Source organism: Nerophis lumbriciformis, linkage group LG13 (genome assembly GCF_033978685.3).
Source record: "Nerophis lumbriciformis linkage group LG13, RoL_Nlum_v2.1, whole genome shotgun sequence".
In the NCBI taxonomy this organism is placed as follows: domain Eukaryota; kingdom Metazoa; phylum Chordata; class Actinopteri; order Syngnathiformes; family Syngnathidae; genus Nerophis; species Nerophis lumbriciformis.
This window is the reverse complement of record NC_084560.2, coordinates 34,507,921-34,528,976: the sequence shown is the minus strand read 5'-3', so window position 1 is coordinate 34,528,976 and position 21,056 is coordinate 34,507,921. Positions and strand designations below refer to the sequence as shown.

The window sequence follows — 21,056 nt, the reverse complement described above, 5'->3', positions numbered from 1 at the left end:
AATATAGTTTTTAGTTTTTTAAATTCCCATTCTTAAAAAAATTAAACGACTAAAACATACACTGACTTTTACTAAATATTCACTGGTTTTACTTAGAACACAACATTTTCTTCATTATCACTAAATATTTCGAGTTAATATTGTAAAATCAATTTATGTCAAAGACAAATTTAAGAATGTATCACTTTGTTTCATTCTAATTTTTTCTCTTAAAGTTTTTTCCCTCGCAAATATTTTATGTAATTATATTTCAAGCTTCGAATTGTTTTATGGGCTTCACGGTGGCAGAGGGGTTATTGCATCTGCCTCACAATACAAAGGTCCTGAGTAGTCTTGGGTTCAATCCCGGGCTCGGGATCTTTCTGTGTGGAGTTTGCATGTTCTCCCCGTGACTGCGTGGGTTCCCTCCGGGTACTCCGGCTTCCTCCCACCTCCAAAGACATGCACCTGGGGATAAGTTGATTGGCAACACTAAATTGGCCCTAGTGTGTGGATGTGAGTGTGAATGTTGTCTGTCTATCTGCGTTGGCCCTGCGATGAGGTGGCGACTTGTCCAGGGTGTACCCCGCCTTCCACCCGATTGTAGCTGAGATAGGCTCCAGCGCCCCCCGCGACCCCAAAAGGGAATAAGCGGTAGAAAATGGATGGATGGATGGAATTGTTTTATAATAGTGATACCTCAACTCAAGATTAATTGAATTGAAGCACTAATTGAATTAATTAATTGATGGTCCAGGGTGTACACCTCCTTCCGCTCGAATGCAGCTGAGATAGGCTCCAGCACCCACCGCGACCCCAAAAAGGGACAAGTGGTAGAAAATGGATGGATTTCATTTCATTGCTTTTGAGGTAAGAGCTTCTCCTGTTCCGTAATAGTGTATTGACAAACCAGAACATGAATGATGCATACAAACACACTAGTTTGGTCTTTGAGCGTTTTATGTATTCATAATTATGCAGTTGACAACAATTGGCTGGTATTTTATTTTAATATAGCGGGAAAAGATGGAGGTCAAGTCTTGGCCCGACCAGGAAGTAGTCAGTGCTAATATGTCTTGAAAGAGGTCAGTGGAAGTAGTCGGTGTAGTTCTGCAACAGTGCAGACGCGTCCAAAGCAAAGTATTGCAGCTGGAAGCCGGCGGCGGTGATCGACGCGTCCGACAGGAACTTGAGCGTCATCACGTTTCCTGCAGAATAATAAAATCATAACAGGATTCTTTCACGTTCGTGCCGTGTGAAATGACGACTCACCTGTGCTGATGATGTCTTCTGGTAGATAATCGCCACAAAACCTGATAGGAAAATATACAAACCCCGTTTCCATATGAGTTGGGAAATTGTGTTAGATGTAAATATAAACGGAATACAATGATTTGCAAATCATTTTCAACCCATATTCAGTTGAATATGCTACAAAGACAACATATTTGATGTTCAAACTGTTAAACTTTTTTTTGTGTGCAAATAATCATTAACTTTAGAATTTGATGCCAGCAACACGTGACAAAGAAGTTGGGAAAGGTGGCAATAAATACTGATAAAGTTGAGGAATGCTCATCTAACACTTATTTGGAACATCCCACAGGTGAACAGGCAAATTGGGAACAGGTGGGTGACATGATTGGGTATAAAAGTAGATTCCATGAAATGCTCAGTCATTCACAAACAAGGATGGGGCGAGGGTCACCACTTTGTCAACAAATGCGTGAGCAAATTGTTGAACAGTTTAAGAAAAACCTTTCTCAACCAGCTATTGCAAGGAATTCAGAAATTTCACCATCTCCGGTCCGTAATATCATCAAAGGGTTCAGAGAATCTGGAGAAATCACTGCACGTAAGCAGCTAAGCCCGTGACCTTCGATCCCTCAGGCTGTACTGCATCAACAAGCGACATCAGTGTGTAAAGGATATCCCCACATGGGCTCAGGAACACTTCAGAAACCCACTGTCAGTAACTACAGATGGTTGCTACATCTGTAAGTGCAAGTTAAAACTCTCCTATGCAAGGCGAAAACCGTTTATCAACAACACCCAGAAACGCCGTTGGCTTCGCTGGGCCTGAGCTCATCTAAGATGGACTGATACAAAGTGGAAAAGTGTTCTGTGGTCTGACGAGTCCACATTTCAAATTGTTTTTGGAAACTGTGGACATCGTGTCCTCCGGACCAAAGAGGAAAAGAACCAACCGGATTGTTATAGGCGCAAAGTTGAAAAGCCAGCATCTGTGATGGTATGGGGGTGTATTAGTGCCCAAGACATGGGTAACTTACACATCTGTGAAGGCGCCATTAATGCTGAAAGGTACATACAGGTTTTGGAGCAACATATGTTGCCATCCAAGCAACGTTACCATGGACGCCCCTGCTTATTTCAGCAAGACAATGCCAAGCCACGTATTACATCAACGTGGCTTCATAGTAAAAGAGTGCAGGTACCTGAGAAGCTTCAAAAATGTGTCTCCTCAGTCCCCAAACGTTTACTGAGTGTTGTTAAAAGGAAAGGCCATGTAACACAGTGGTGAACATGCCCTTTCCCAACTACTTTGGCACGTGTTGCAGCCATGAAATTCTAAGTTAATTATTATTTGCAAAAAAAAAAAAGTTTATGAGTTTGAACATCAAATATGTTGTCTTTTTAGTGCATTCAATTGAATATGGGTTGAAAAGGATTTGCAAATCATTGTATTCCGTTTATATTTACATCTAACACAATTTCCCAACTCATATGGAAACGGGGTTTGTACATATTTCTTAAGTTCCGCTCTAAATTGGGAGAAGAGCTCGGCCATCTTTGGCCCCGCCCCCCTCTCACCTGCCAGCGAATCCGGACACGTCGTCGTAGCTGTCGTACACTTCCAGGTAGTCGGCCAGGCACGCCGTGTCGTCCTCCACGTCGAACTCCACGAAGTGCAGGAGGATCCTCTGGCCCAGACGCGCGCGGATGTGCCAGTAGCAGATCTGCTCGTCCTGGTAGTCCTCGGGGAACCCCGGAGACTGGATGACCTTCTGCTGGTCCGTCAGAACACCGCCGCACTCTTTGGCTGTAAGACACCAAACATTGCGCTCAGCTGACAACTGCCGCCAAAAACTGGCAGCTCGGACACCAGAGTTGTGGGTTTTACAGCGAATTACTGTAAATGGAAAAACTTTTTTTTTTTTTACATAAAATCTATTTTCATTGTTTTTACAGCAAGTAGTAACTGTAAATGGAAAAACTATTTTTTATGTAAAATCTATTTTCATTGTTTTTATAGCAAATTAGTAATAGTGAAAACACTAAAAATTGGCCCTAGTGTGTGAATGTGAGTGTGAAAGTTGTCTGTCTATTTGTGTTGGCCTGGTGATGAGCTGGCGACTTGTCCAGGGTGTAAACCGCCTTCCGCCCGTATGCAGCTGAGATAGGCTCCAGCCCCCCGCGACCCCAAAAGGGACAAGCGGTAGAAAATGGATGGATGGATGGATTATAGCAAATTACTGTAAATGGAAAATCTTTTTTTATGTAAAATCTATATTCATTTTTTTTACAGCAAATTACTGTAAATGGAGAAATATATTTTTCTACGTAAAATTTATTTTACGTTTTTAAACGTGAAATGTATTTTCATTGTTTTTATAGCAAATTTCTGTATATGGAAAAACATTTTTTGACGTAAAATAAATTTATATTGATTTTGCTGCAAATTACTGTAAATGGAAATGTTTTTTGGGTTTTTTTACATAAAATCAATTTTAATTGTTTTTACAGCGAATTACAATAAATGGAAATTTTTTTTAGTAAAGTCTATTTTCATTGTTTCTACAGCAAATTACTGTAAATGGAAGAATTTTTTTGTAAAATCTATGTTCATTGTTTTTACTGCGAATTACTGTACCGGTAAATGGAAAACCTTTTTTTGACGTAAAATCTATTTATATTGTTTTTACAGCAAATTACCCTAAATGGAAACACTTTTTTGTAAAATCTATTTTCATTGTTTTTATAGCAAATTACTGTAAATGGAAGCACGTTTTTTTTTACTGTAAAACCTAGTCCTTTTTTTGCAGTGCTTTATTGTAAATCAAAAAATTATGGCGGATGATCTGCCATTTTTTAAAGTAAAATCTATTGTCATAGTTTTTACAGTGCGTTACTGTAAATAAAAAAACGCTACCACTTTTATTTTTACGGTAAAATTATGACAACTGATCTGCCATTTTTTTACAGCCACGGAAGCATATTCAATACCTTTATTAACCAGAGGTAACAATCCAGTAAAATATGCAACAGAGCTAACAAACACAGCTGAGCTAATGCTGCTCTCTCTGGCTGCCCCGCTGTCACATGTCACTTGGCAACAGGCACCGCCTTTTAAAGGCACACACTCTGCTTTTATGAAACGTCTTGCAACTGCATACGCCAGATTTTTTCAAAGCAACGCAATAATTACTTTCCAAAGTAATTAAGTACATTTATTAAAAAAGTAATCCCATTACTTATTTCAATTACTTTTTTGACGAAGTAACAAATAACTATAATTAATTATGTTTTAAAAAGTAGTTTTCCAAACACTGTTTATCTATGCATGTTGCAACTGTATGCGTGCAATATGTATTATTGATGACTCGTTTTTAGTTTGTCACTGCATTTGTCTTTTATAGCCTCCTTTGTGTTTTCATGAGTTTTTATCTTTTGGCTTAAACCCTTTGGGACTGCACATAGAGGTATGGCACTTTCCTGACTTTGAATTTTTTCATTTTGGATCACATGTTTTTCGTAAAATTTTACATTGATTCAAAATCTTTTGTAAACTTTGAAAACAAGAAAAAAAACTTATTTTGCATACAAGTTCAAGTCTTTCATACATTTTAAAAATGATTTAAAAACCTCCAAAAACTTTGAGGACGATTTCCAGTCTTTCGGAAATTTCAAAAAACAATTTTGAGTCTTTTGTATAGTTTGAAGACAATTGAAATATTTCGTAAACTTTGAAGACAGTTTGACATTTTTCACAAGCTTTGGAGATGATTTCAAGCCTTTTGTAAAGTTTGAAGATTATTTAAGAATATTTTGTACATTTTAAAAATGATTAAAAATCTTTTATAAACTTTGAAGACAAGTAAAAATCTTAACATGCAATACAAGTTAAAATATTTTATAAATGTTCAAAATTATTTAAAAACTTCCAAAAACTTTGTGGACGATTTCGAGTCTTTCGTAAATTTTAAAAACAATTGAGTCTTTCGTAAACTTTGAAGACAAGTACAAATCTTAACTTTGAATACAAAGTCAAGTCTTTCATAAATTAAAAAAAATATTTTAAAACTTCCGAAAACTTTGTGGACCATTTCGAGTCTTTTGTAAATATTGACAACATTTTTGAGTCTTTTGCAAACTTTTAAGACAATTGAAATATTTCGTAAAGTTTGAAGACGGTTTGACATTTTTCATAAACTTTGGAGATGATTTCGAGCCTTTTGTAAACTTTGAAGATAAATTAAAAATATCTTGTACATTTCAAAATGATTCAAAATATTTTATGAACTTTGAAGACAAGTAAGGATCTTAACTTTGAATACAAGTTCAAGTCTTTCATAAATTAAAAAAATTATTTTAAAATTTTCGAAAACTTTGTGGACCATTTCGAGTCTTTTGAAAATTTTGACACCAATTTTGAGTCTTTTGTAAACTTTGAAGACAATTAAAATATTTCGTAAACTTTGAAGACAGTTTGACATTTTTCGTAAACTTTGGAGATGATTTCGAGCCTTCTGTAAACTTTGAAGATAAATTAAAAATATTGTGTACATTTTAAAAATGATTCAAAAAATGTTATAAACCTTGAAGACAAGTAAAAATCTTAATTTTGAATACCAGTTCAAGTCTTCTATACATTTTTTAAATTATATAAAAGCTTCCGAAAACTTTGAGGACAATTTCGAGTCTTTCGTAAATTTTGACAACAATTTTGAGTCTTTCGTAAACTTTGAAAACAATTTTGAATCTTTTGTATACTTTGAAGACAATTGAAATATTTTGTAAACTTTGTAGACGGTTTGACATTTTTCATAAACTTTGGAGATGATTTTGAGTCTTTTGTAAACTTTGAAGATGATTTATAAATATTTCGTAAGTTTTAAAATAGATTCTAAATCTTTTGTAAACTTTGAAGCCAAGTAAAAATCTTAACTTTGAATACAAGTTCAAGTCTTTTATAAATTAAAATAATTATTTAAAACCTCCGAAAACTTTGAGGACGATTTCGAGTCTTTCGTCAATTTCAAAACAGGTCTTTTGTAAACTTTGAAGACAATTGAAATATTTTGTAAACTTTAAAGACGGTTTGACATTTTTTATCAACTTTGGAGATGATCCCGAGTCTTTTGTAAGGTTTGAAGATTATTTAAAAATAGTTCCTTAACTTTGAAGAACATTTTAAGTCCTTTGTCAACTTTGAAGACAACTTTATGACTTTTTTGCCCTACTTTGAATACTTTTTTGTGGACTTTTTGAATCGGCACTGCAACCACATAATCCCCCCACTGTGGGATAAATGAAGTCCGTTACAGTTTGAGGCTGATCCGGATCAGCATCTGATGTCAGGATTTTTTTTTAAAGGATTCCTTACTATCTTTCTAGTGTCTACTCTATTGTCCCTCAGGGGCTCTTCAACCAAACGAATGACTCAGTGGTATCTGCTGAATGTATTTGTAGGAAAAGGTGATAGGTCCCCGGCCGGAGAGCAGATTGCAGCTTCCAGTCCAGACGTTAAAAAAGTCAGCGCCTCGCCCTGAGGAGTGATTAAGCTCCCTCGTATCGTCACCGGTGCTTGGCGTGCAACGCCGGTGGTCGTGGCGGCGACGACATCGTGCGTCTGCAAGGCGTCAGACGGCATGACCGGTCCTTATGTGTCATCACATGACCACAGGCAGCCATGACACGACTGTTTTCTCTCACTCACCGATCCAAAAATAAGTCTTTTGTTTTTTTATGATCATTTTGAGGATTACCTTCTGTGGTTTGGGACACAAAGAATGCAAAGGAACCGGTGAGACTTTGCTTCTTCAACGGCGTGTCAATTCTGTTCTGACAACGCTAAAGTCAATGTCCTGAAGGTAAATGTTTTCCTAAGCAGCAAACTAAAACCAAAACTCGACCAATCATGTCCTCTCAAAGACAATTTAGTTTCAAGTCTTTCTGGAAACACAACTCTAAAGACTCATTTGTAAACTTTGAGGACGATTTTTTGTGTTTTGTAAACTTTGAAGGCAATTTCGACTTTTTTGTAAACTTCAAAAACAATTTTGAGTTTTTCGTCAACTTTGAAGAGAAGTTAAAATCTTTCCGAACTTAGAAGACATTTTTGAGTCTTTTGTAAACTTTGAAGACGATTTAAAGTCTTTTTTGTAAGCTTTGAAGTTTTCAAAACATTTTGTAAACTTTCGAGACGATATAGAATATTTCGTAAACTTTGAAGGCACATTAAAATATTTCCTAACTTCAAATACATTTTTGAGTCTTTTGTAAACTTTAAAGACAACTTAAAAATATTTTCTGTGAACTTTAAAGACAATTTTGAGTCTTTGGTAAACCTTCAAAACAATATAAAATATTTCGTAAACTTGGAAGACAATATAAAGTCTTCAAAACAAGTTTGAAGACAATTTAAAATCTTTCCTAACTTCGAAGACATTTTTGAGTCTTTTGTAAACTTTGAAGACCATTTAAAATATTGTATGTAAGCTTTAAAAATTTCAAAACTTTTGTGAACTTTCAAGACGATATAAAATATTTTGCAAAATTTGAAGACAATATAAAGTCCTATGTCAACTTTGAGGACAAGTTAACATTTCTAACTTGGAGAAGATTTTTGAGTTTTTCCTAAATTTTGAAAAAGATTTCAAATATTTTGTGAACTTGGAAGACATTTTTTAGTTTTTTGTAAACTTTGAAGACAATTTAAAATCTTTCTTAAACTTTGAAAACAATTTCAAATATGTTGTCAACTTTAAAGACAGGTTAAAATCTTTGAATTTGTAAACTTTGAATATGATTTGAATTTATTTGTGAACTTCGAATTTTGAGTCTTTTGTAAACTTTAAAGATGATTTAAAATATTTCGTAAACTTTGAAGAAAATATAAAGTCCATTGTCAACTTTGCAGACAAGTTAAAATCTTTCTTAACTTCGAGGACATTTACGAGTCTTTTGTAAACTTGGAAGACAATTTAAAGTCCTTTGTCAAATCTGAAGAAAAGTTCAAATCTAATGTTAAAGACGATTTCAAAGTTGTTCGTTAACTTTGAAGATATTTTTGAGTCTTTCGTAAACTATAAAGACGATTTAAAAAATGTTTGCAAAGTTTAAAGACGATTTTAAGTCTTTTGTAAAAAAAATTTTTTTTGGTAAACTTTAAGGACGATTTTGACTTTCGTACACTTTGAAGACGATATTAACTGTTTTGTCTACTTTAACGAGTTAAAATATTTTTTAACCCTGACAATTTCCGGTCTGTCTTAAACTTTGCAGAGGACTTAAAATCTTTCGGAAACTTTGAAGACAGTTGAATTCTTCGGAAAATTTGAAGATGATTTCAAATATTATGTAAACTTTGAAGACAAGTTCCAATCTTAACTTTGAATACAAGTTGAAATTGTTCATGTATTTTTTTAAATTATTTAAAATCTTTCAAAAACTTTGAAGACAATTTTGAGTCTTTCTTTTTTTTTAAATTTGAGGACCATTTAGTTAATTTGTTTTCATGAACATCAGCTAGTTTCAGGTGTAACCACGAAGCTAGCACATGTTTTCAAACAAACTGAAGATGTTTTCAGGTCAAACACTACCAGTGAGGATACTTCGCTGCCCCTTATTGTAACGTTTGAAAAAGAGAACTTCTTGGTCGACTCACAGCTGGGGTTGTAGCAGTACGCGTCCCATCTCTCGCTTTTGTTGAACCTGTAGCCGTAGTTGATGATGCCGACTTTTCCGAAGCCGCAGTTGGCGCCCGCCCTGACGATGGGGTAGCCCACTCGGCCTTTATCGAACCACCCGGCGGCACACACGTGGAAACCTAAACAACAACAAAAAAGCGAGCGTGATCATTCTTTCCCCACCGCACCCAGTGGAGAGGACCAGAACCTCCTAATGAGCGTCAGCAGACGTATTGTGGAGTCAGTGTTCCCATTACAAGGAGCAGACCCCTGCCAAAAGCCAGACCTCCCGCTTTGACGAGGGGAACTGCTGACAGGTGATTGGTCGAATTCGTGGTACCAGAGTGGCTGGACTCCATCCCAGTGCCACGGGAGGGTGATGTCACCCACCCGATAAGGTGTTAACGCTTTTACACCACTCCAGGGATGTCTTCAAAATGGCGTAACATTTACATTGAATTCATTGTTTGCCTGCGACCTACAGCCTCCAAATGAACATGAAAGGGTTAACAGCATTCCAGGGTTCTAACTGCCTCCAGATTCTCATACCTATTTGTCTGGCGGCCTCCAGCTGCTCGTAAGTGGCCAGAGACCCGCCCTCGTATTGGCACACGGCTTTGGCCTCGTTGTACGTCAGCTGGTATCGGCCTTTACGAGACTCCCGGTGGTAAACTCCTGCGGCTTGTTCTGTCAAACAGAGAAGACAATTCAACTTTAACATTTATTCTATAAGCTAACATACATCATTTTGTATTTGAACTTGTAACAAACCTATGTCTAGCATTAAAAGACTACAATTGGTACAAAATGCGGCTGCTAGACTTTTGACAAGAACAAGAAAGTTTGATCATATTACGCCTATACTGGCTCACCTGCACTGGCTTCCTGTGCACTTAAGATGTGACTTTAAGGTTTTACTACTTACGTATAAAATACTACACGGTCTAGCTCCGTCCTATCTTGTCGATTGCATTGTACCATATGTCCCGCCAAGAAATCTGCGTTCAAAGAACTCCGGCTTATTAGTGATTCCCAGAGCCCAAAAAAAGTCTGCGGGCTATAGAGCGTTTTCTATTCGGGCTCCAGTACTATGGAATGCCCTCCCGGTAACAATTAGAGATGCTACCTCAGTAGAGGCATTTAAGTCCCATCTTAAAACTCATTTGTATACTCTAGCCTTTAAATAGCCCCCCTGTTAGACCAGTTGATCTGCCGTTTCTTTTCTTTTCTCCTCTGCTCCCCTATTCCTTGTGGAGGGGGGGGGGGGGGCACAGGTCCGGTGGCCATGGATGAAGTGCTGGCTGTCCAGAGTCGGGACCCGGGGTGGACCGCTCGCCTGTGCATCGACTGGGAACATCTCTGCGCTGCTGACCCGTCTCCGCTCGGGATGGTGTCCTGCTGGCCCCACTATGGACTGGACTCTTACTATTATGTTGGATCCACTATGGACTGGACTCTCACAATATTATGTCAGACCCACTTGACATCCATTGCTTTCGGTCTCCCCTAGAGGGGGGGGGGTTACCCACATATGCGGTCCTCTCCAAGGTTTCTCATAGTCATTCACATCGACGTCCCACTGGGGTGAGTTTTTCCTTGCCCTTATGTGGGCTTTGTACTGAGGATGTCGTTGTGGCTTGTGCAGCCCTTTGAGACACATGTGATTTAGGGCTATATAAATAAACATTGATTGATTGATTGATTGATTGATGTAGATGTTTTTGTAAACATAGACTATTTCATCTACAAGCTAACATACCGGTACTTCATTTTGTATTTTAACTTGTACCAAATCTAACATAGATGTTTTGTAAACATACAGACTATTTCATCGACAAGCTAACATATGTGAGTTTGTATTTTAACGAATGCAGCTGAGATAGGCTCCAGCAGCCCCCCGTGACCCCGAAAGGGACAAGCGGTAGAAAATTAATGGATGGAACTTGTAACAAATCTAACGTAGATTATTTCGTAAACATACAAACTATTTAATCTACAAGCTAACATATGTGATTTTGTATTTTAACTTGTAGCAAAGCTAACGTGGATGTTTTTATAAACAAACAGATTATTTCATCTAGAAACTAATGTACGCGTGTTTGTATTTTAACTTGTAACAAATCTATCCATCCATCTTCTTCCGCTTATCCGAGGTCGGGTCGCGGGGGCAGCAGCCTAAGCAGGGAAACCCAGATTTTCCTCTACCCAGCCACTTCGTCCAGCTCCTGCCGGGGAATCCCGAGGCGTTCCCAGGCCAGCCGGGAGAGATAGTCTTCCCAACGTGTCATAGGTCTTCCCCGTGGCCTCCTACCGGTCGGACGTGCCCGTTCAGGTGGCATCCTGACCAGATGCCCGAACCACCTCATCTGGCTCTTCTCGATGTGGAGGAGCAGCAGCTTTACTTTGAGCTCCCCCCGGATGACAGAGCTTCTCACCCTATCGCTAAGGGAGAGCCCCGCCACCCGGCGGAGGAAACTCATTTCGGCCGCTTGTACCCGTGATCTTGTCCTTTCGGTCGTAACCCAAAGCTCATGACCATAGGTGAGGATGGGAACGTAGATCGACCGGTAAATTGAGAGCTTTGCCTTCCGCTCAGCTCCTTCTTCACCACAACGGATCGATACAGCGTCCGCATTACTGAAGACGCTGCACCGATCCGCCTGTCGATCTCACGATCCACTCTTCCCTCACTCGTGAACAAGACTCCGAGGTATTTGAACTCCTCCACTTGGGGCAAGATCTCCTCCCCAACCCGGAGATGGCACTCCACCCTTTTCCGGGCGAGAACCATGGACTCGGACTTGGAGGTGCTGATTCCCATTCCAGTCGCTTCACACTCGGCTGCGAACCGATTCAGTGAGAGTTGAAGATCTTGGCCAGATGAAGCCATCAGGACCACATCATCTGCAAAAAGCAGCACTGTCCATAAAAGTTATGAACAGAATCGGTGACAAAGGGCAGCCTTGGCAGAGTCCAACCCTCACTGGAAACGGGTCCGACTTACTGCCGGCAATGCGGACCAAGCTCTGACACTGATCATACAGGGAACGGATTGCCACAATCAGACAGTCCGTTACCCCATACTCTCTGAGCACTCCCCACAGGACTTCCCGGGGTACACGGTCGAATGCCTTCTCCAAGTCCACAAAGCACATGTGGACTGGTTGGGCAAACTCCCATGCACCCTCAAGGACCCTGCCGAGAGTATAGAGCTGGTCCATAAATCCACGACCAGGACGAAAACCACACTGTTCCTCCTGAATCCGAGGTTCGACTATCCTGCGTAGCCTCCTCTCCAGTACACCTGAATAGACCTTACCGGGAAGGCTGAGGAGTGTGATGCCACGATAGTTGGAACACACCCTCCAGTTCCCCTTCTTAATGAGAGGAACCACCACCCTGGTCTGCCAATCCATAGGTACCGCCCCCGATGTCCACACGATGTTGCAGAGTCTTGTCAACCAAGACAGCCCCACAGCATCCAGAGCCTTAAGGAACTCCAGGCAGATCTTATCCACCCCCGGGGCCTTGCCACCAAGAAGCTTTTTAACTACCTCGGCAACCTCAGCCCCAGAAATAAGAGAGCCCACCACAGATTCCCCAGGCACTGCTTCCTCATAGGAAGACGTGTTGGTAGGATTGAGGAGGTCTTCGAAGTATTCCCTCCACCGATCCACAACATCCGCAGTCGAGGTCAGCAGAACACCATCCCCACCATACAAGGTGTTGACATTGCACTGGTTCCCCTTCCTGAGGTGGCGGATGGTGGTCCAGAATCGCTTCAAAGCCGTCTGGAAGTCGTTTTCCATGGCTTTCCCGAACTCCTCCCATGTCCGAGTTTTTGCCTCTGCGACCGCTGAAGCCGCACACCGCTTGGCCTGTCGGTACCTGTCGGCTGCCTCCGGAGTCCAATGAGCCAAAAGAGCCCGATAGGACTCTTTCTTCAGTTTGACGGCATCCCTCACCACTGGTGCCAGCGGGTTCTAGGATTACCGCCACGACAGGCACCAACCACCTTGCGGCCACAGCTCCAATCGGCCGCTTCGACAATAGAGGTACGGAACATCGTCCACTCGGACTCAATGTCCAGCGCCTCCCTCGTGACATGTTCAAAGTTCTTCCGGAGGCGGGAATTGAAACTCTCTCTGCCAGGCATTCCCAGCAAACCCTCACAATGCGTTGGGCCTGCCAGGTCTGTCCGGTATACTCCCCCACCATCGCAGCCAACTCACCACCTCCGGGCCTGGCTCCAGAGGGGGGCCCCGGTGACCCGCGTCCGGGCGAGGGAAATCTGGGTCCTTCGTTTGTATTCTTCATAGAGGTCTTGAGCTGCTCTTTGTCTGATCCCTCACCTAGGACCAGTTTGTCTTGGGAGACCCTACCAGGGGGCATAAAGCCCCCGGACAACATATCTCCTAGGATCATTGGGACACGCAAACTCTTCTACCGCGATAAGGTGGCAGCTCATAGAGGAGTGTAACAAATCTAACGTAGGTTATTCCGTAAACATACAGACAAGTTCATCTACAAACTAACGTATGTGATTTTGTATTTTAACTTGTGGCAAATCTAACATAGATGTTTTTGTAAACATACAGACTTTTTCATCTACAAACTAATGTACGCGTGTTTGTATTTTAACTTGTAAACAAATCTAACGTAGATTATTTCGTAAACATACAGACGAGTTCATCTACAAACTAACGTATGTTATTTTGTATTTTAACTTGTGGCAAATCTATCGTAGATGTTTTTGTAAACAGACTATTTCATCTACAAGCTAACATATGTGATTTCGTATTTTAACTTGTAGCAAGTCTAACGTGTATGTTTTCGTAAACATACAGACTATTTCATCTGGAAACTAATGTACGCGTGTTTGTATTTTAACTTGTAACAAATATAACGTAGATTATTTCGTAAACATACAGACGAGTTCATCTACAAACTAACGTATGTGATTTTGTATTTTAACTTGTAGCAAATCTAACGTAGATGTTTTCGTAAACATTCAGACTATTTAATCTAGAAACTAACGTACGAGTGTTTGTATTTTAAATATAACGTAGATTTTTTTCGTAAACATAAACACTATATAATTTACAAGCTAACATACATGATTTAGTATTTATATAATAATTTATATAAATTAATAATAACCGTTTTCATAAACAAACATTTGATCTAGAAGCTAACACACTTTTTTGTATTTTATTTTAGGTGGGTGTAATGTTGATGTTTTCGTAAACATAAAACTATTTAATCTAGAAGCGAACATACATGTTTTTGTAATTTAACTTTCAACAAATTTAACGTAGATGTTTTCGTAAACACAGAGACTCTTTATTTTAGAAGCTAACATACGTGTTTTTGTAATTTAACTTTTGAGGGAATTCATGTAAATGTTTTCATGAACATAAAGACCATTCCATCTCGAAACTGTACGTGTTATTGTTAACTTTTGACGGAATTATTGTAGTTGTTTTCAAAAACATCAACATTTAGTCTAAAAGCTAACATTCATATTTTTGTCATTTACCTAATGTAGATGTTTTTGTAAACATAGAAACAATTTATTCGAGAAGCGAACATGCGTGTTTTTGTATTAAAATTTTTGACGAATCTGACGTAGACAACATTTCATCTAGAACCTAAGATACGTGTTTTTGTATTTTAACTTTGTTAACGAGAACAAGGATCTAATGTAGACGTTTTCATAAACATTAGCATAAACTCTAGAATCTAACACGTGTTTCTGTATTTTAATCTCTGACGGGTGTAACGTAGATGTTTTCGTAAACATAAAGACTATTTAATTTAGAACCGAACATATGTGATTTTGTACTTTACTTTATGACAAATCTAATGTAGATATTGATCTCACATCAACATTTATTCTAAAAACTAACATACGTTTTTTCATAATTTAACTCTTAACAAATCTAACGTGGATGTTTTATTAAACAAAAAGAGTATTTCATCTAGAAGCTAATAACATATGTGTTTTTGTACTTTAACTTTTGACAACTCTAAAGTAGATGTTTTCGTAAACTTCAACATTTATTCTAAAAGCTAACATAGGTGATTTAGAAAAATTGAACAAATCTAACGTAGATGTTTTTGTAAACATTAAGAGTATTTAATCTAGAGGCTAACGCAAGTATGGACAAATCTCACAATATGTTTTCGTAAGCACCAACATTTATTCTAAAAAGCTAATGTAAGTGATTTCGTAATTAAAATGTAAACAAATCTAACATGGATTTTCTTTGTAAACATAGAGAGTATTTAACCAAGACGCTAACATACGTGTTTTTGTCATTTAACTTCTGCCAATCTAACTTAGGTGTTTTTATGAACATCTACATTTCATCTAGCACCTAATATACACGTTATTGTACATTAACTTTTTTTTACGAAAACACGGATATAATATAGATGTTTTCATAAACATCAACATTTGATTTGGAAGCTAACATACGTGTTTTTGTCATTTAACTTTGACGAATCTAACGTACCGTATTTTTCGGACTATAAGTCGCAGTTTTTTTCATAGTTTGGCCGGGGGTGCGACTTATACTCAGGAGCGACTTATGTGTGAAATTATTAACACATTACCGTAAAATATCAAATTTTATTATTTAGCTCATTAGAGTAAGGGACTAGACGTATAAGATTTCATGGGATTTAGCGATTAGGAGTGACAGATTGTTTGGTAAACGTATAGCATGTTCTATATGTTATAGTTATTTGAATGACTCTTACCATAATATGTTACGTTAACACGTTCTCAGTTGGTTATTTTTGCCTCATATAACGTACACTTATTCAGCCTGTTGTTCACTACTCTTTATTTTAAATTGCCTTTCAAATGTCTATTCTTGGTGTTGGCTTTTATCAAATACATTTCCCCAAAAAATGCGACTTATACTCCAGTGCGACTTATATATGTTTTTTTCCCTTCTTTATTATGCATTTTCGGCCGGTGCGACTTATACTCCGGAGCGACTTATACTCCGAAAAATACGGTAGATGTTTTTGTAAACATAAGACTATTTATTCTACAAGCTAACTAACTTGATTTTGTATTCTAACTTGTAACAAATATAACGTAAATGATTGCGTTAACATCAACATTTCATCTAGAACCTAATGAATGTGTTTTTGTAATTAAACTGTGTTTACAAAAACACAGATCTAGCGTAGATGTTTTCGTAAACATCAACGCCAGATTTAGATGCTAACATTTGTGTTTTTATAATGTGACCTTTACATAATCTGACAGTATTCCTCAATCTTTGAGGAATTCCAAAGGGTATTTAATGGAACAAAAAATGTGCAATATGTCCATTGAAGACTCCAAAAATCAGTTCATGAAATAAACGTAAGTTAGCTTGAAGACTAAATTGTAAGTTCGGTTCATCAAAGATTCTTAATTTTTTTGGTAGGATTTCCCAAGACTTAGTCATATATAGGCCAATGAAGAGTTATGACCAGGAACAGGAACATGGTGACGAGACACACCCTACTCTGTATGAACTATGAACCTGAAATGAAGTGAACTGTTTTATTGCTGACTTAACGAGCAGCTCGTTCTCTGGCCTCCTCCAAGGGGAGTCTTCACGCATGCTTGACTCGCAGACATGCTAGACTACGCTCCATCATATTTGGCGGTCATGGCGACACGACACCGTACATTAAGAACGTACGATCAGCTTATTATTAGCCTTTCTCCCAGGTGTGCTCACGTTTACCCGTCACTTCCAAGACACCAACGCTCCGTTTTGATCGACGTTGTCAGACTGGCATCCTTGTGACTATTACATGTTTCTCATATGTTTACTGTATTTTCATGCAATAAGTAAGTCATTTAAGTCAGTGGTTCTCAAATGGGGGTACGCGTACCCCTGGGGGTACTTGAAGGTATGCCAAGGGGTACGTGAGGTTTTTTTTAATATTCTAAAAATAGCAACAATTCAAAAATCTTTTGTAAGTATAAATAAAAACCTCTTTTTTTCCAAATAGTTCAAGAAAGACCACTACAAATGAGCAATATTTTGCACTGTTATACAATTTAATAAATCAGAAACTGATGACATAGTGCTGTATTTTACTTCTTCATCTCTTTTTTTCAACCAAAAATGCTTTGCTCTGATTAGGGGGTACTTGAATTAAAACAAATTTCACATGGGGTACATCACTGAAAAAAGGTTGAGAACCACTGATTTAAGTAGTAGAAACAGCAAAGTACTTGTTCAGACTAGAAGAACAACAGCAATAATAATAAGTAGGATTCCCTTCCACCGAGTTGTTTTTGAATAAATAAGTAGACTGTCAAAAAAAGTTTGTATATTTTACAGTAAAAATAAGTCCGGAAGCTTAGTCGCCATAATTTTACTGTAAAAATAAACGTGGGATCGTTTTTCTATTTACAATAATTTGGTGTAAAAAATGACCGTAGGTTAAAGAAAAAATGGTACCAGTTTTTCTAAATTCACAGTAAAGTACTGTAAAACCATAGCTTTAATGGAAAAAAAACCCAAATAGTGGCAGCTCAGTCGCCAAAATTTTACTTAAAAAATAATCAGAATCAGAAATACTTTATTAATCCCCGAGGGGAAATTAAAATTTTCAGCGAGCGTTTTTCAATTTACAATAATTCAGTGTACAAAACACTGAACATTTTACGATAAACTGGCAACTAAGATGATTTTTAACCATACAATTGTAATATTTTTTTTCAGTATATTATTTTCTGTTACAGAGATGTTTTAATAGTGAACAAGTACACATAAATTTTACGCTAAAAAACCTGTCAGGTCAGTAACATTGGCACCGTTTTCCATTTACAGTACTTTGGTGTAAAAACGACCATACATTTATGGTAAAATTCTGGCGACTGAGCTGCCAATTATTTTTTTACTGTAAAATCTACAGATTTTAATAAGATTGTAATATTTTTGAGTCTTTCGTAAACTTTGAAGAGGATTTATAAAACTTTTAAGTTGATGTATAATCTTTTGCAATTTGAGTGTTTTGTGAAAAATATTTCGTAAACTTTAAAGACAATGTTGAATGTTTCGTAAACTTTTACAACTATTTTAACTGTTGTCAACTTTAGCAACAAGTCTGTCATAAACTTTGAAGACGATTTCAAGTTTTTGTAAAAAAAAATCTTTCGTAAACTTTGAAGACGATTTTGTGTCTTTTGTAGACTTTGAAAACAATTTAAAATATTAACTTTGAAGATAGTTTCAGGTATTTTCTAAACTGTAAAGATTAATTAAACTATTTAATAAGTTTGAAGATAATTTGGCGTTGTTAGTAAACTTTGAAGAGGATTTGAATTTTTTTTTGCAAGGGTTAAAGATGATCCAAAATATTAGACTTGTTAAAATCTTAACTTTGAAAACAACTTCAAGTCTTTAATGTATTTTGAAAATGATTTAAAATCTTTCCAAAACTCTAAAGACGATTGTGAGTCTTCTATTTACAGTAATGTACTGTAAAAACGACCACCATAGATTTAACAGTAAAAAAAACTAAATAAAAAATGTTACTTTTAAAATATTAATTAATTAATTACCGTTTTTAAATTTATAATAATTCTCTGTAAAAAAAAAAAAAATACTGTAAATTTTACGATAAACTGATTTTTACCATGAACCTACAGATTTTTTTTGAGTATCTTATTTCCTTCCACAAAGATGTAACTACACTGTAAAACAACTAGATTTTCCAATAAAAAACTGTCAGGTCAGTAACGTTGGCACCGTTTTCCATTTACAGTAATTCGGTGTAAAAACGAGCATAAAGTTTATGGTAGAATTCTGGCGACTGAGCTGCCAGTTAGTTTTTTTACTGTAAAATGTACAGATTTTTTTTGGTACAATGTATCATTTTTTTAATTATTTGTGAGTTTTTCGTAAACCTTGAAAATGATTTATAATCTTTTGCAAACTTTGAAGACGACTTTGAGTGTTCTGTAAAAAAAACATATTTTGTAAACTTTAGCAACAATTTCGAATGTTTTGTAAACTTTGACACCAACTTTGTCAACTTTAACAACAACAAAAAGTATTTCTTAACTTTGACAATTTCAAGTCTGTCATAAAATTCCAAGACGATTTGGAGTTTTATGTAAAAAAAAATATTTTGTAAACTTTAAAAAATCTTAACTTTGAATAAAAGTTCAAGTCTTTCATACATTTTGAAAATGAGTAAAAGTCTTTCAAAAACTTAGTCTTTCGTGAATTGTGAAGACAATTTTGAGTTATTCGTAAAATTTGAACACACTTTAAAATCTTTTGTCAACTTTGAAGACAACCACCATAGATTTACCCCCCAAAAACGGCAGCTCTGTCACCATAATTTTACTTAAAAAATAACAATGGTACGTTTTTTAAATTTACAATAACTCTGTGTAAAAAAAAATACTGTAAATTTTACGACAAAGCTGATTTTTACTATGAACCTACAGATTTTTATTGAGTATCTTATTTTCTTTCACAAAGATGTAACTACACTGTAAAACAACAACTAGATTTTACAATAAAAAAAACTGTCAGGTCAGTAACTGTGGCACCGTTTTCCATTTACAGTACTTTGGGTGTAAAAACGACCATAAAGTTTATGGTAAAATTCTGGCGACTGAGCTGCCAGTTTAGTTTTTACTGTATTATTTAATTCCGCAAAAATGTTTTTTATTAGTGAATTATATGACATATAAAGATGAATAAGTAGAAATATAATGGGTTTAAATAATGCGTGTTGTAACTTCCTTCCACAAATAAGAATAGGTAGTATTATTTTCTTCCATAAAGATAAATAAGTAGTATTACATGACTTTTAACGATGTGTTAATACTATCATTTGCCTTACCAAGCCATATGGAGTTGTGAAATATCCCGTTCCTGAAGCCCCATGTGTTTGCTTCTTTGAGCAGGAAGCCCAGCGTCCACAAAAGAGCCAGAAGATGCATCCCGCAGCTGCTCCAAACGTGTGTGTGTGTGTCTCTGAAGTGGGTGTGAGAGAGAATGTGTGTGTGTGTGTGTGTGTACGGGCCTTCGCATTGCACCGCCGGCCCCAATTTATGCTGCTGTGGGGAGGAGGAGATGGGGGAAAAGGAGGGCAGTGATTGGAGCGAAGACTAATGAACTGTAAGTACTTCCATTCCTGAAACAAATACTTCATGCAATACTTCAAGTTGCATGGAAAACATGCTATTGTCATGTTGTATTTTATGACGTGGGATTTAAAAAATTATATATATATATATATATATATATATATATATATATATATATATATATATATATATATATATATATATATATACTGTATGTATGTATATGTGTAATTTTTGTATATATATATATATATATATATATATATATTAGGGGTGTGGGAAAAAATTGATTCGAATTCGAATCGCGATTCTCAAGTTGTGCGATTCAGAATCGATTCTCATTAAAAAAAAATCGTTTTTTTTATTTTTTATTTTTTTCATTATTATTTTATTTTATTGCAATCCAATTCCAAAACCAAACCCGACCCAGCAACACTAAGAACTGCAATAAACAGAGCAATTGAGATGAGACACAAACACGACACAGAACAAACCAAAAGTAGTTAAACAAAAATGAATATTATCAACAACAGTATCAATATTAGTTACAATTTCAACATAGCAGTGATTAAAAATCCCTCATTGACATTATCATTTGACATTTATAAAAAAAAAGAAAGAACAATAGTGTCACGGTGGCTTACACTTGCATCGCATCTCATAAGCTTGACAACACACTGTGTCCAATATTTTCACAAAGATAAAATAAGTCATATTTTTGGTTCATTTAATATTTAAAACAAATTTACATTATTGCAATCTGTTGATAAAACATTGTCCTTTACAATTAAAAAAGCTTTTTACAAAAATCTACTACTCTGCTTGCATGTCAGCAGACTGGGGTAGATCCTGCTGAAATCCTATGTATTGAATGAATAAAGAATCCTTTTGAATCGGGAAAATATCGTTTTTGAATGGAGAATTGCGTTGATTCGAAAAAAAATCGATTTTGAATCAAACCGTGACCCCAAGAATCGATATTGAATCGAATCATGAGACACCCAAAGATTTGCAGCCCT

The 21,056-nt window shown here is 36.8% G+C and overlaps 1 protein-coding gene across 1 annotated transcript in view; it reads right to left on the bottom strand.

Moving 5' to 3' along the window:
* Positions 1 to 921: 921 nt before the first annotated feature.
* The window catches only part of tnfaip6 (tumor necrosis factor, alpha-induced protein 6), a 21,217-nt gene continuing 1,082 nt past the window's right edge, over positions 922 to 21,056 (bottom strand). Inside the window, exons 2-7 of the mRNA XM_061970546.2 lie at positions 19,791 to 20,007; positions 9,459 to 9,596; positions 8,888 to 9,049; positions 2,812 to 3,040; positions 1,252 to 1,292; positions 922 to 1,187 (exon numbers count right to left, since the gene is read on the bottom strand). Coding sequence (XP_061826530.2) covers positions 1,066 to 1,187; positions 1,252 to 1,292; positions 2,812 to 3,040; positions 8,888 to 9,049; positions 9,459 to 9,596; positions 19,791 to 19,890 — 792 coding nt within the window. The 5' untranslated portion in view covers positions 19,891 to 20,007 and the 3' untranslated portion in view covers positions 922 to 1,065. The remainder of the gene's footprint in view (positions 1,188 to 1,251; positions 1,293 to 2,811; positions 3,041 to 8,887; positions 9,050 to 9,458; positions 9,597 to 19,790; positions 20,008 to 21,056) is intronic.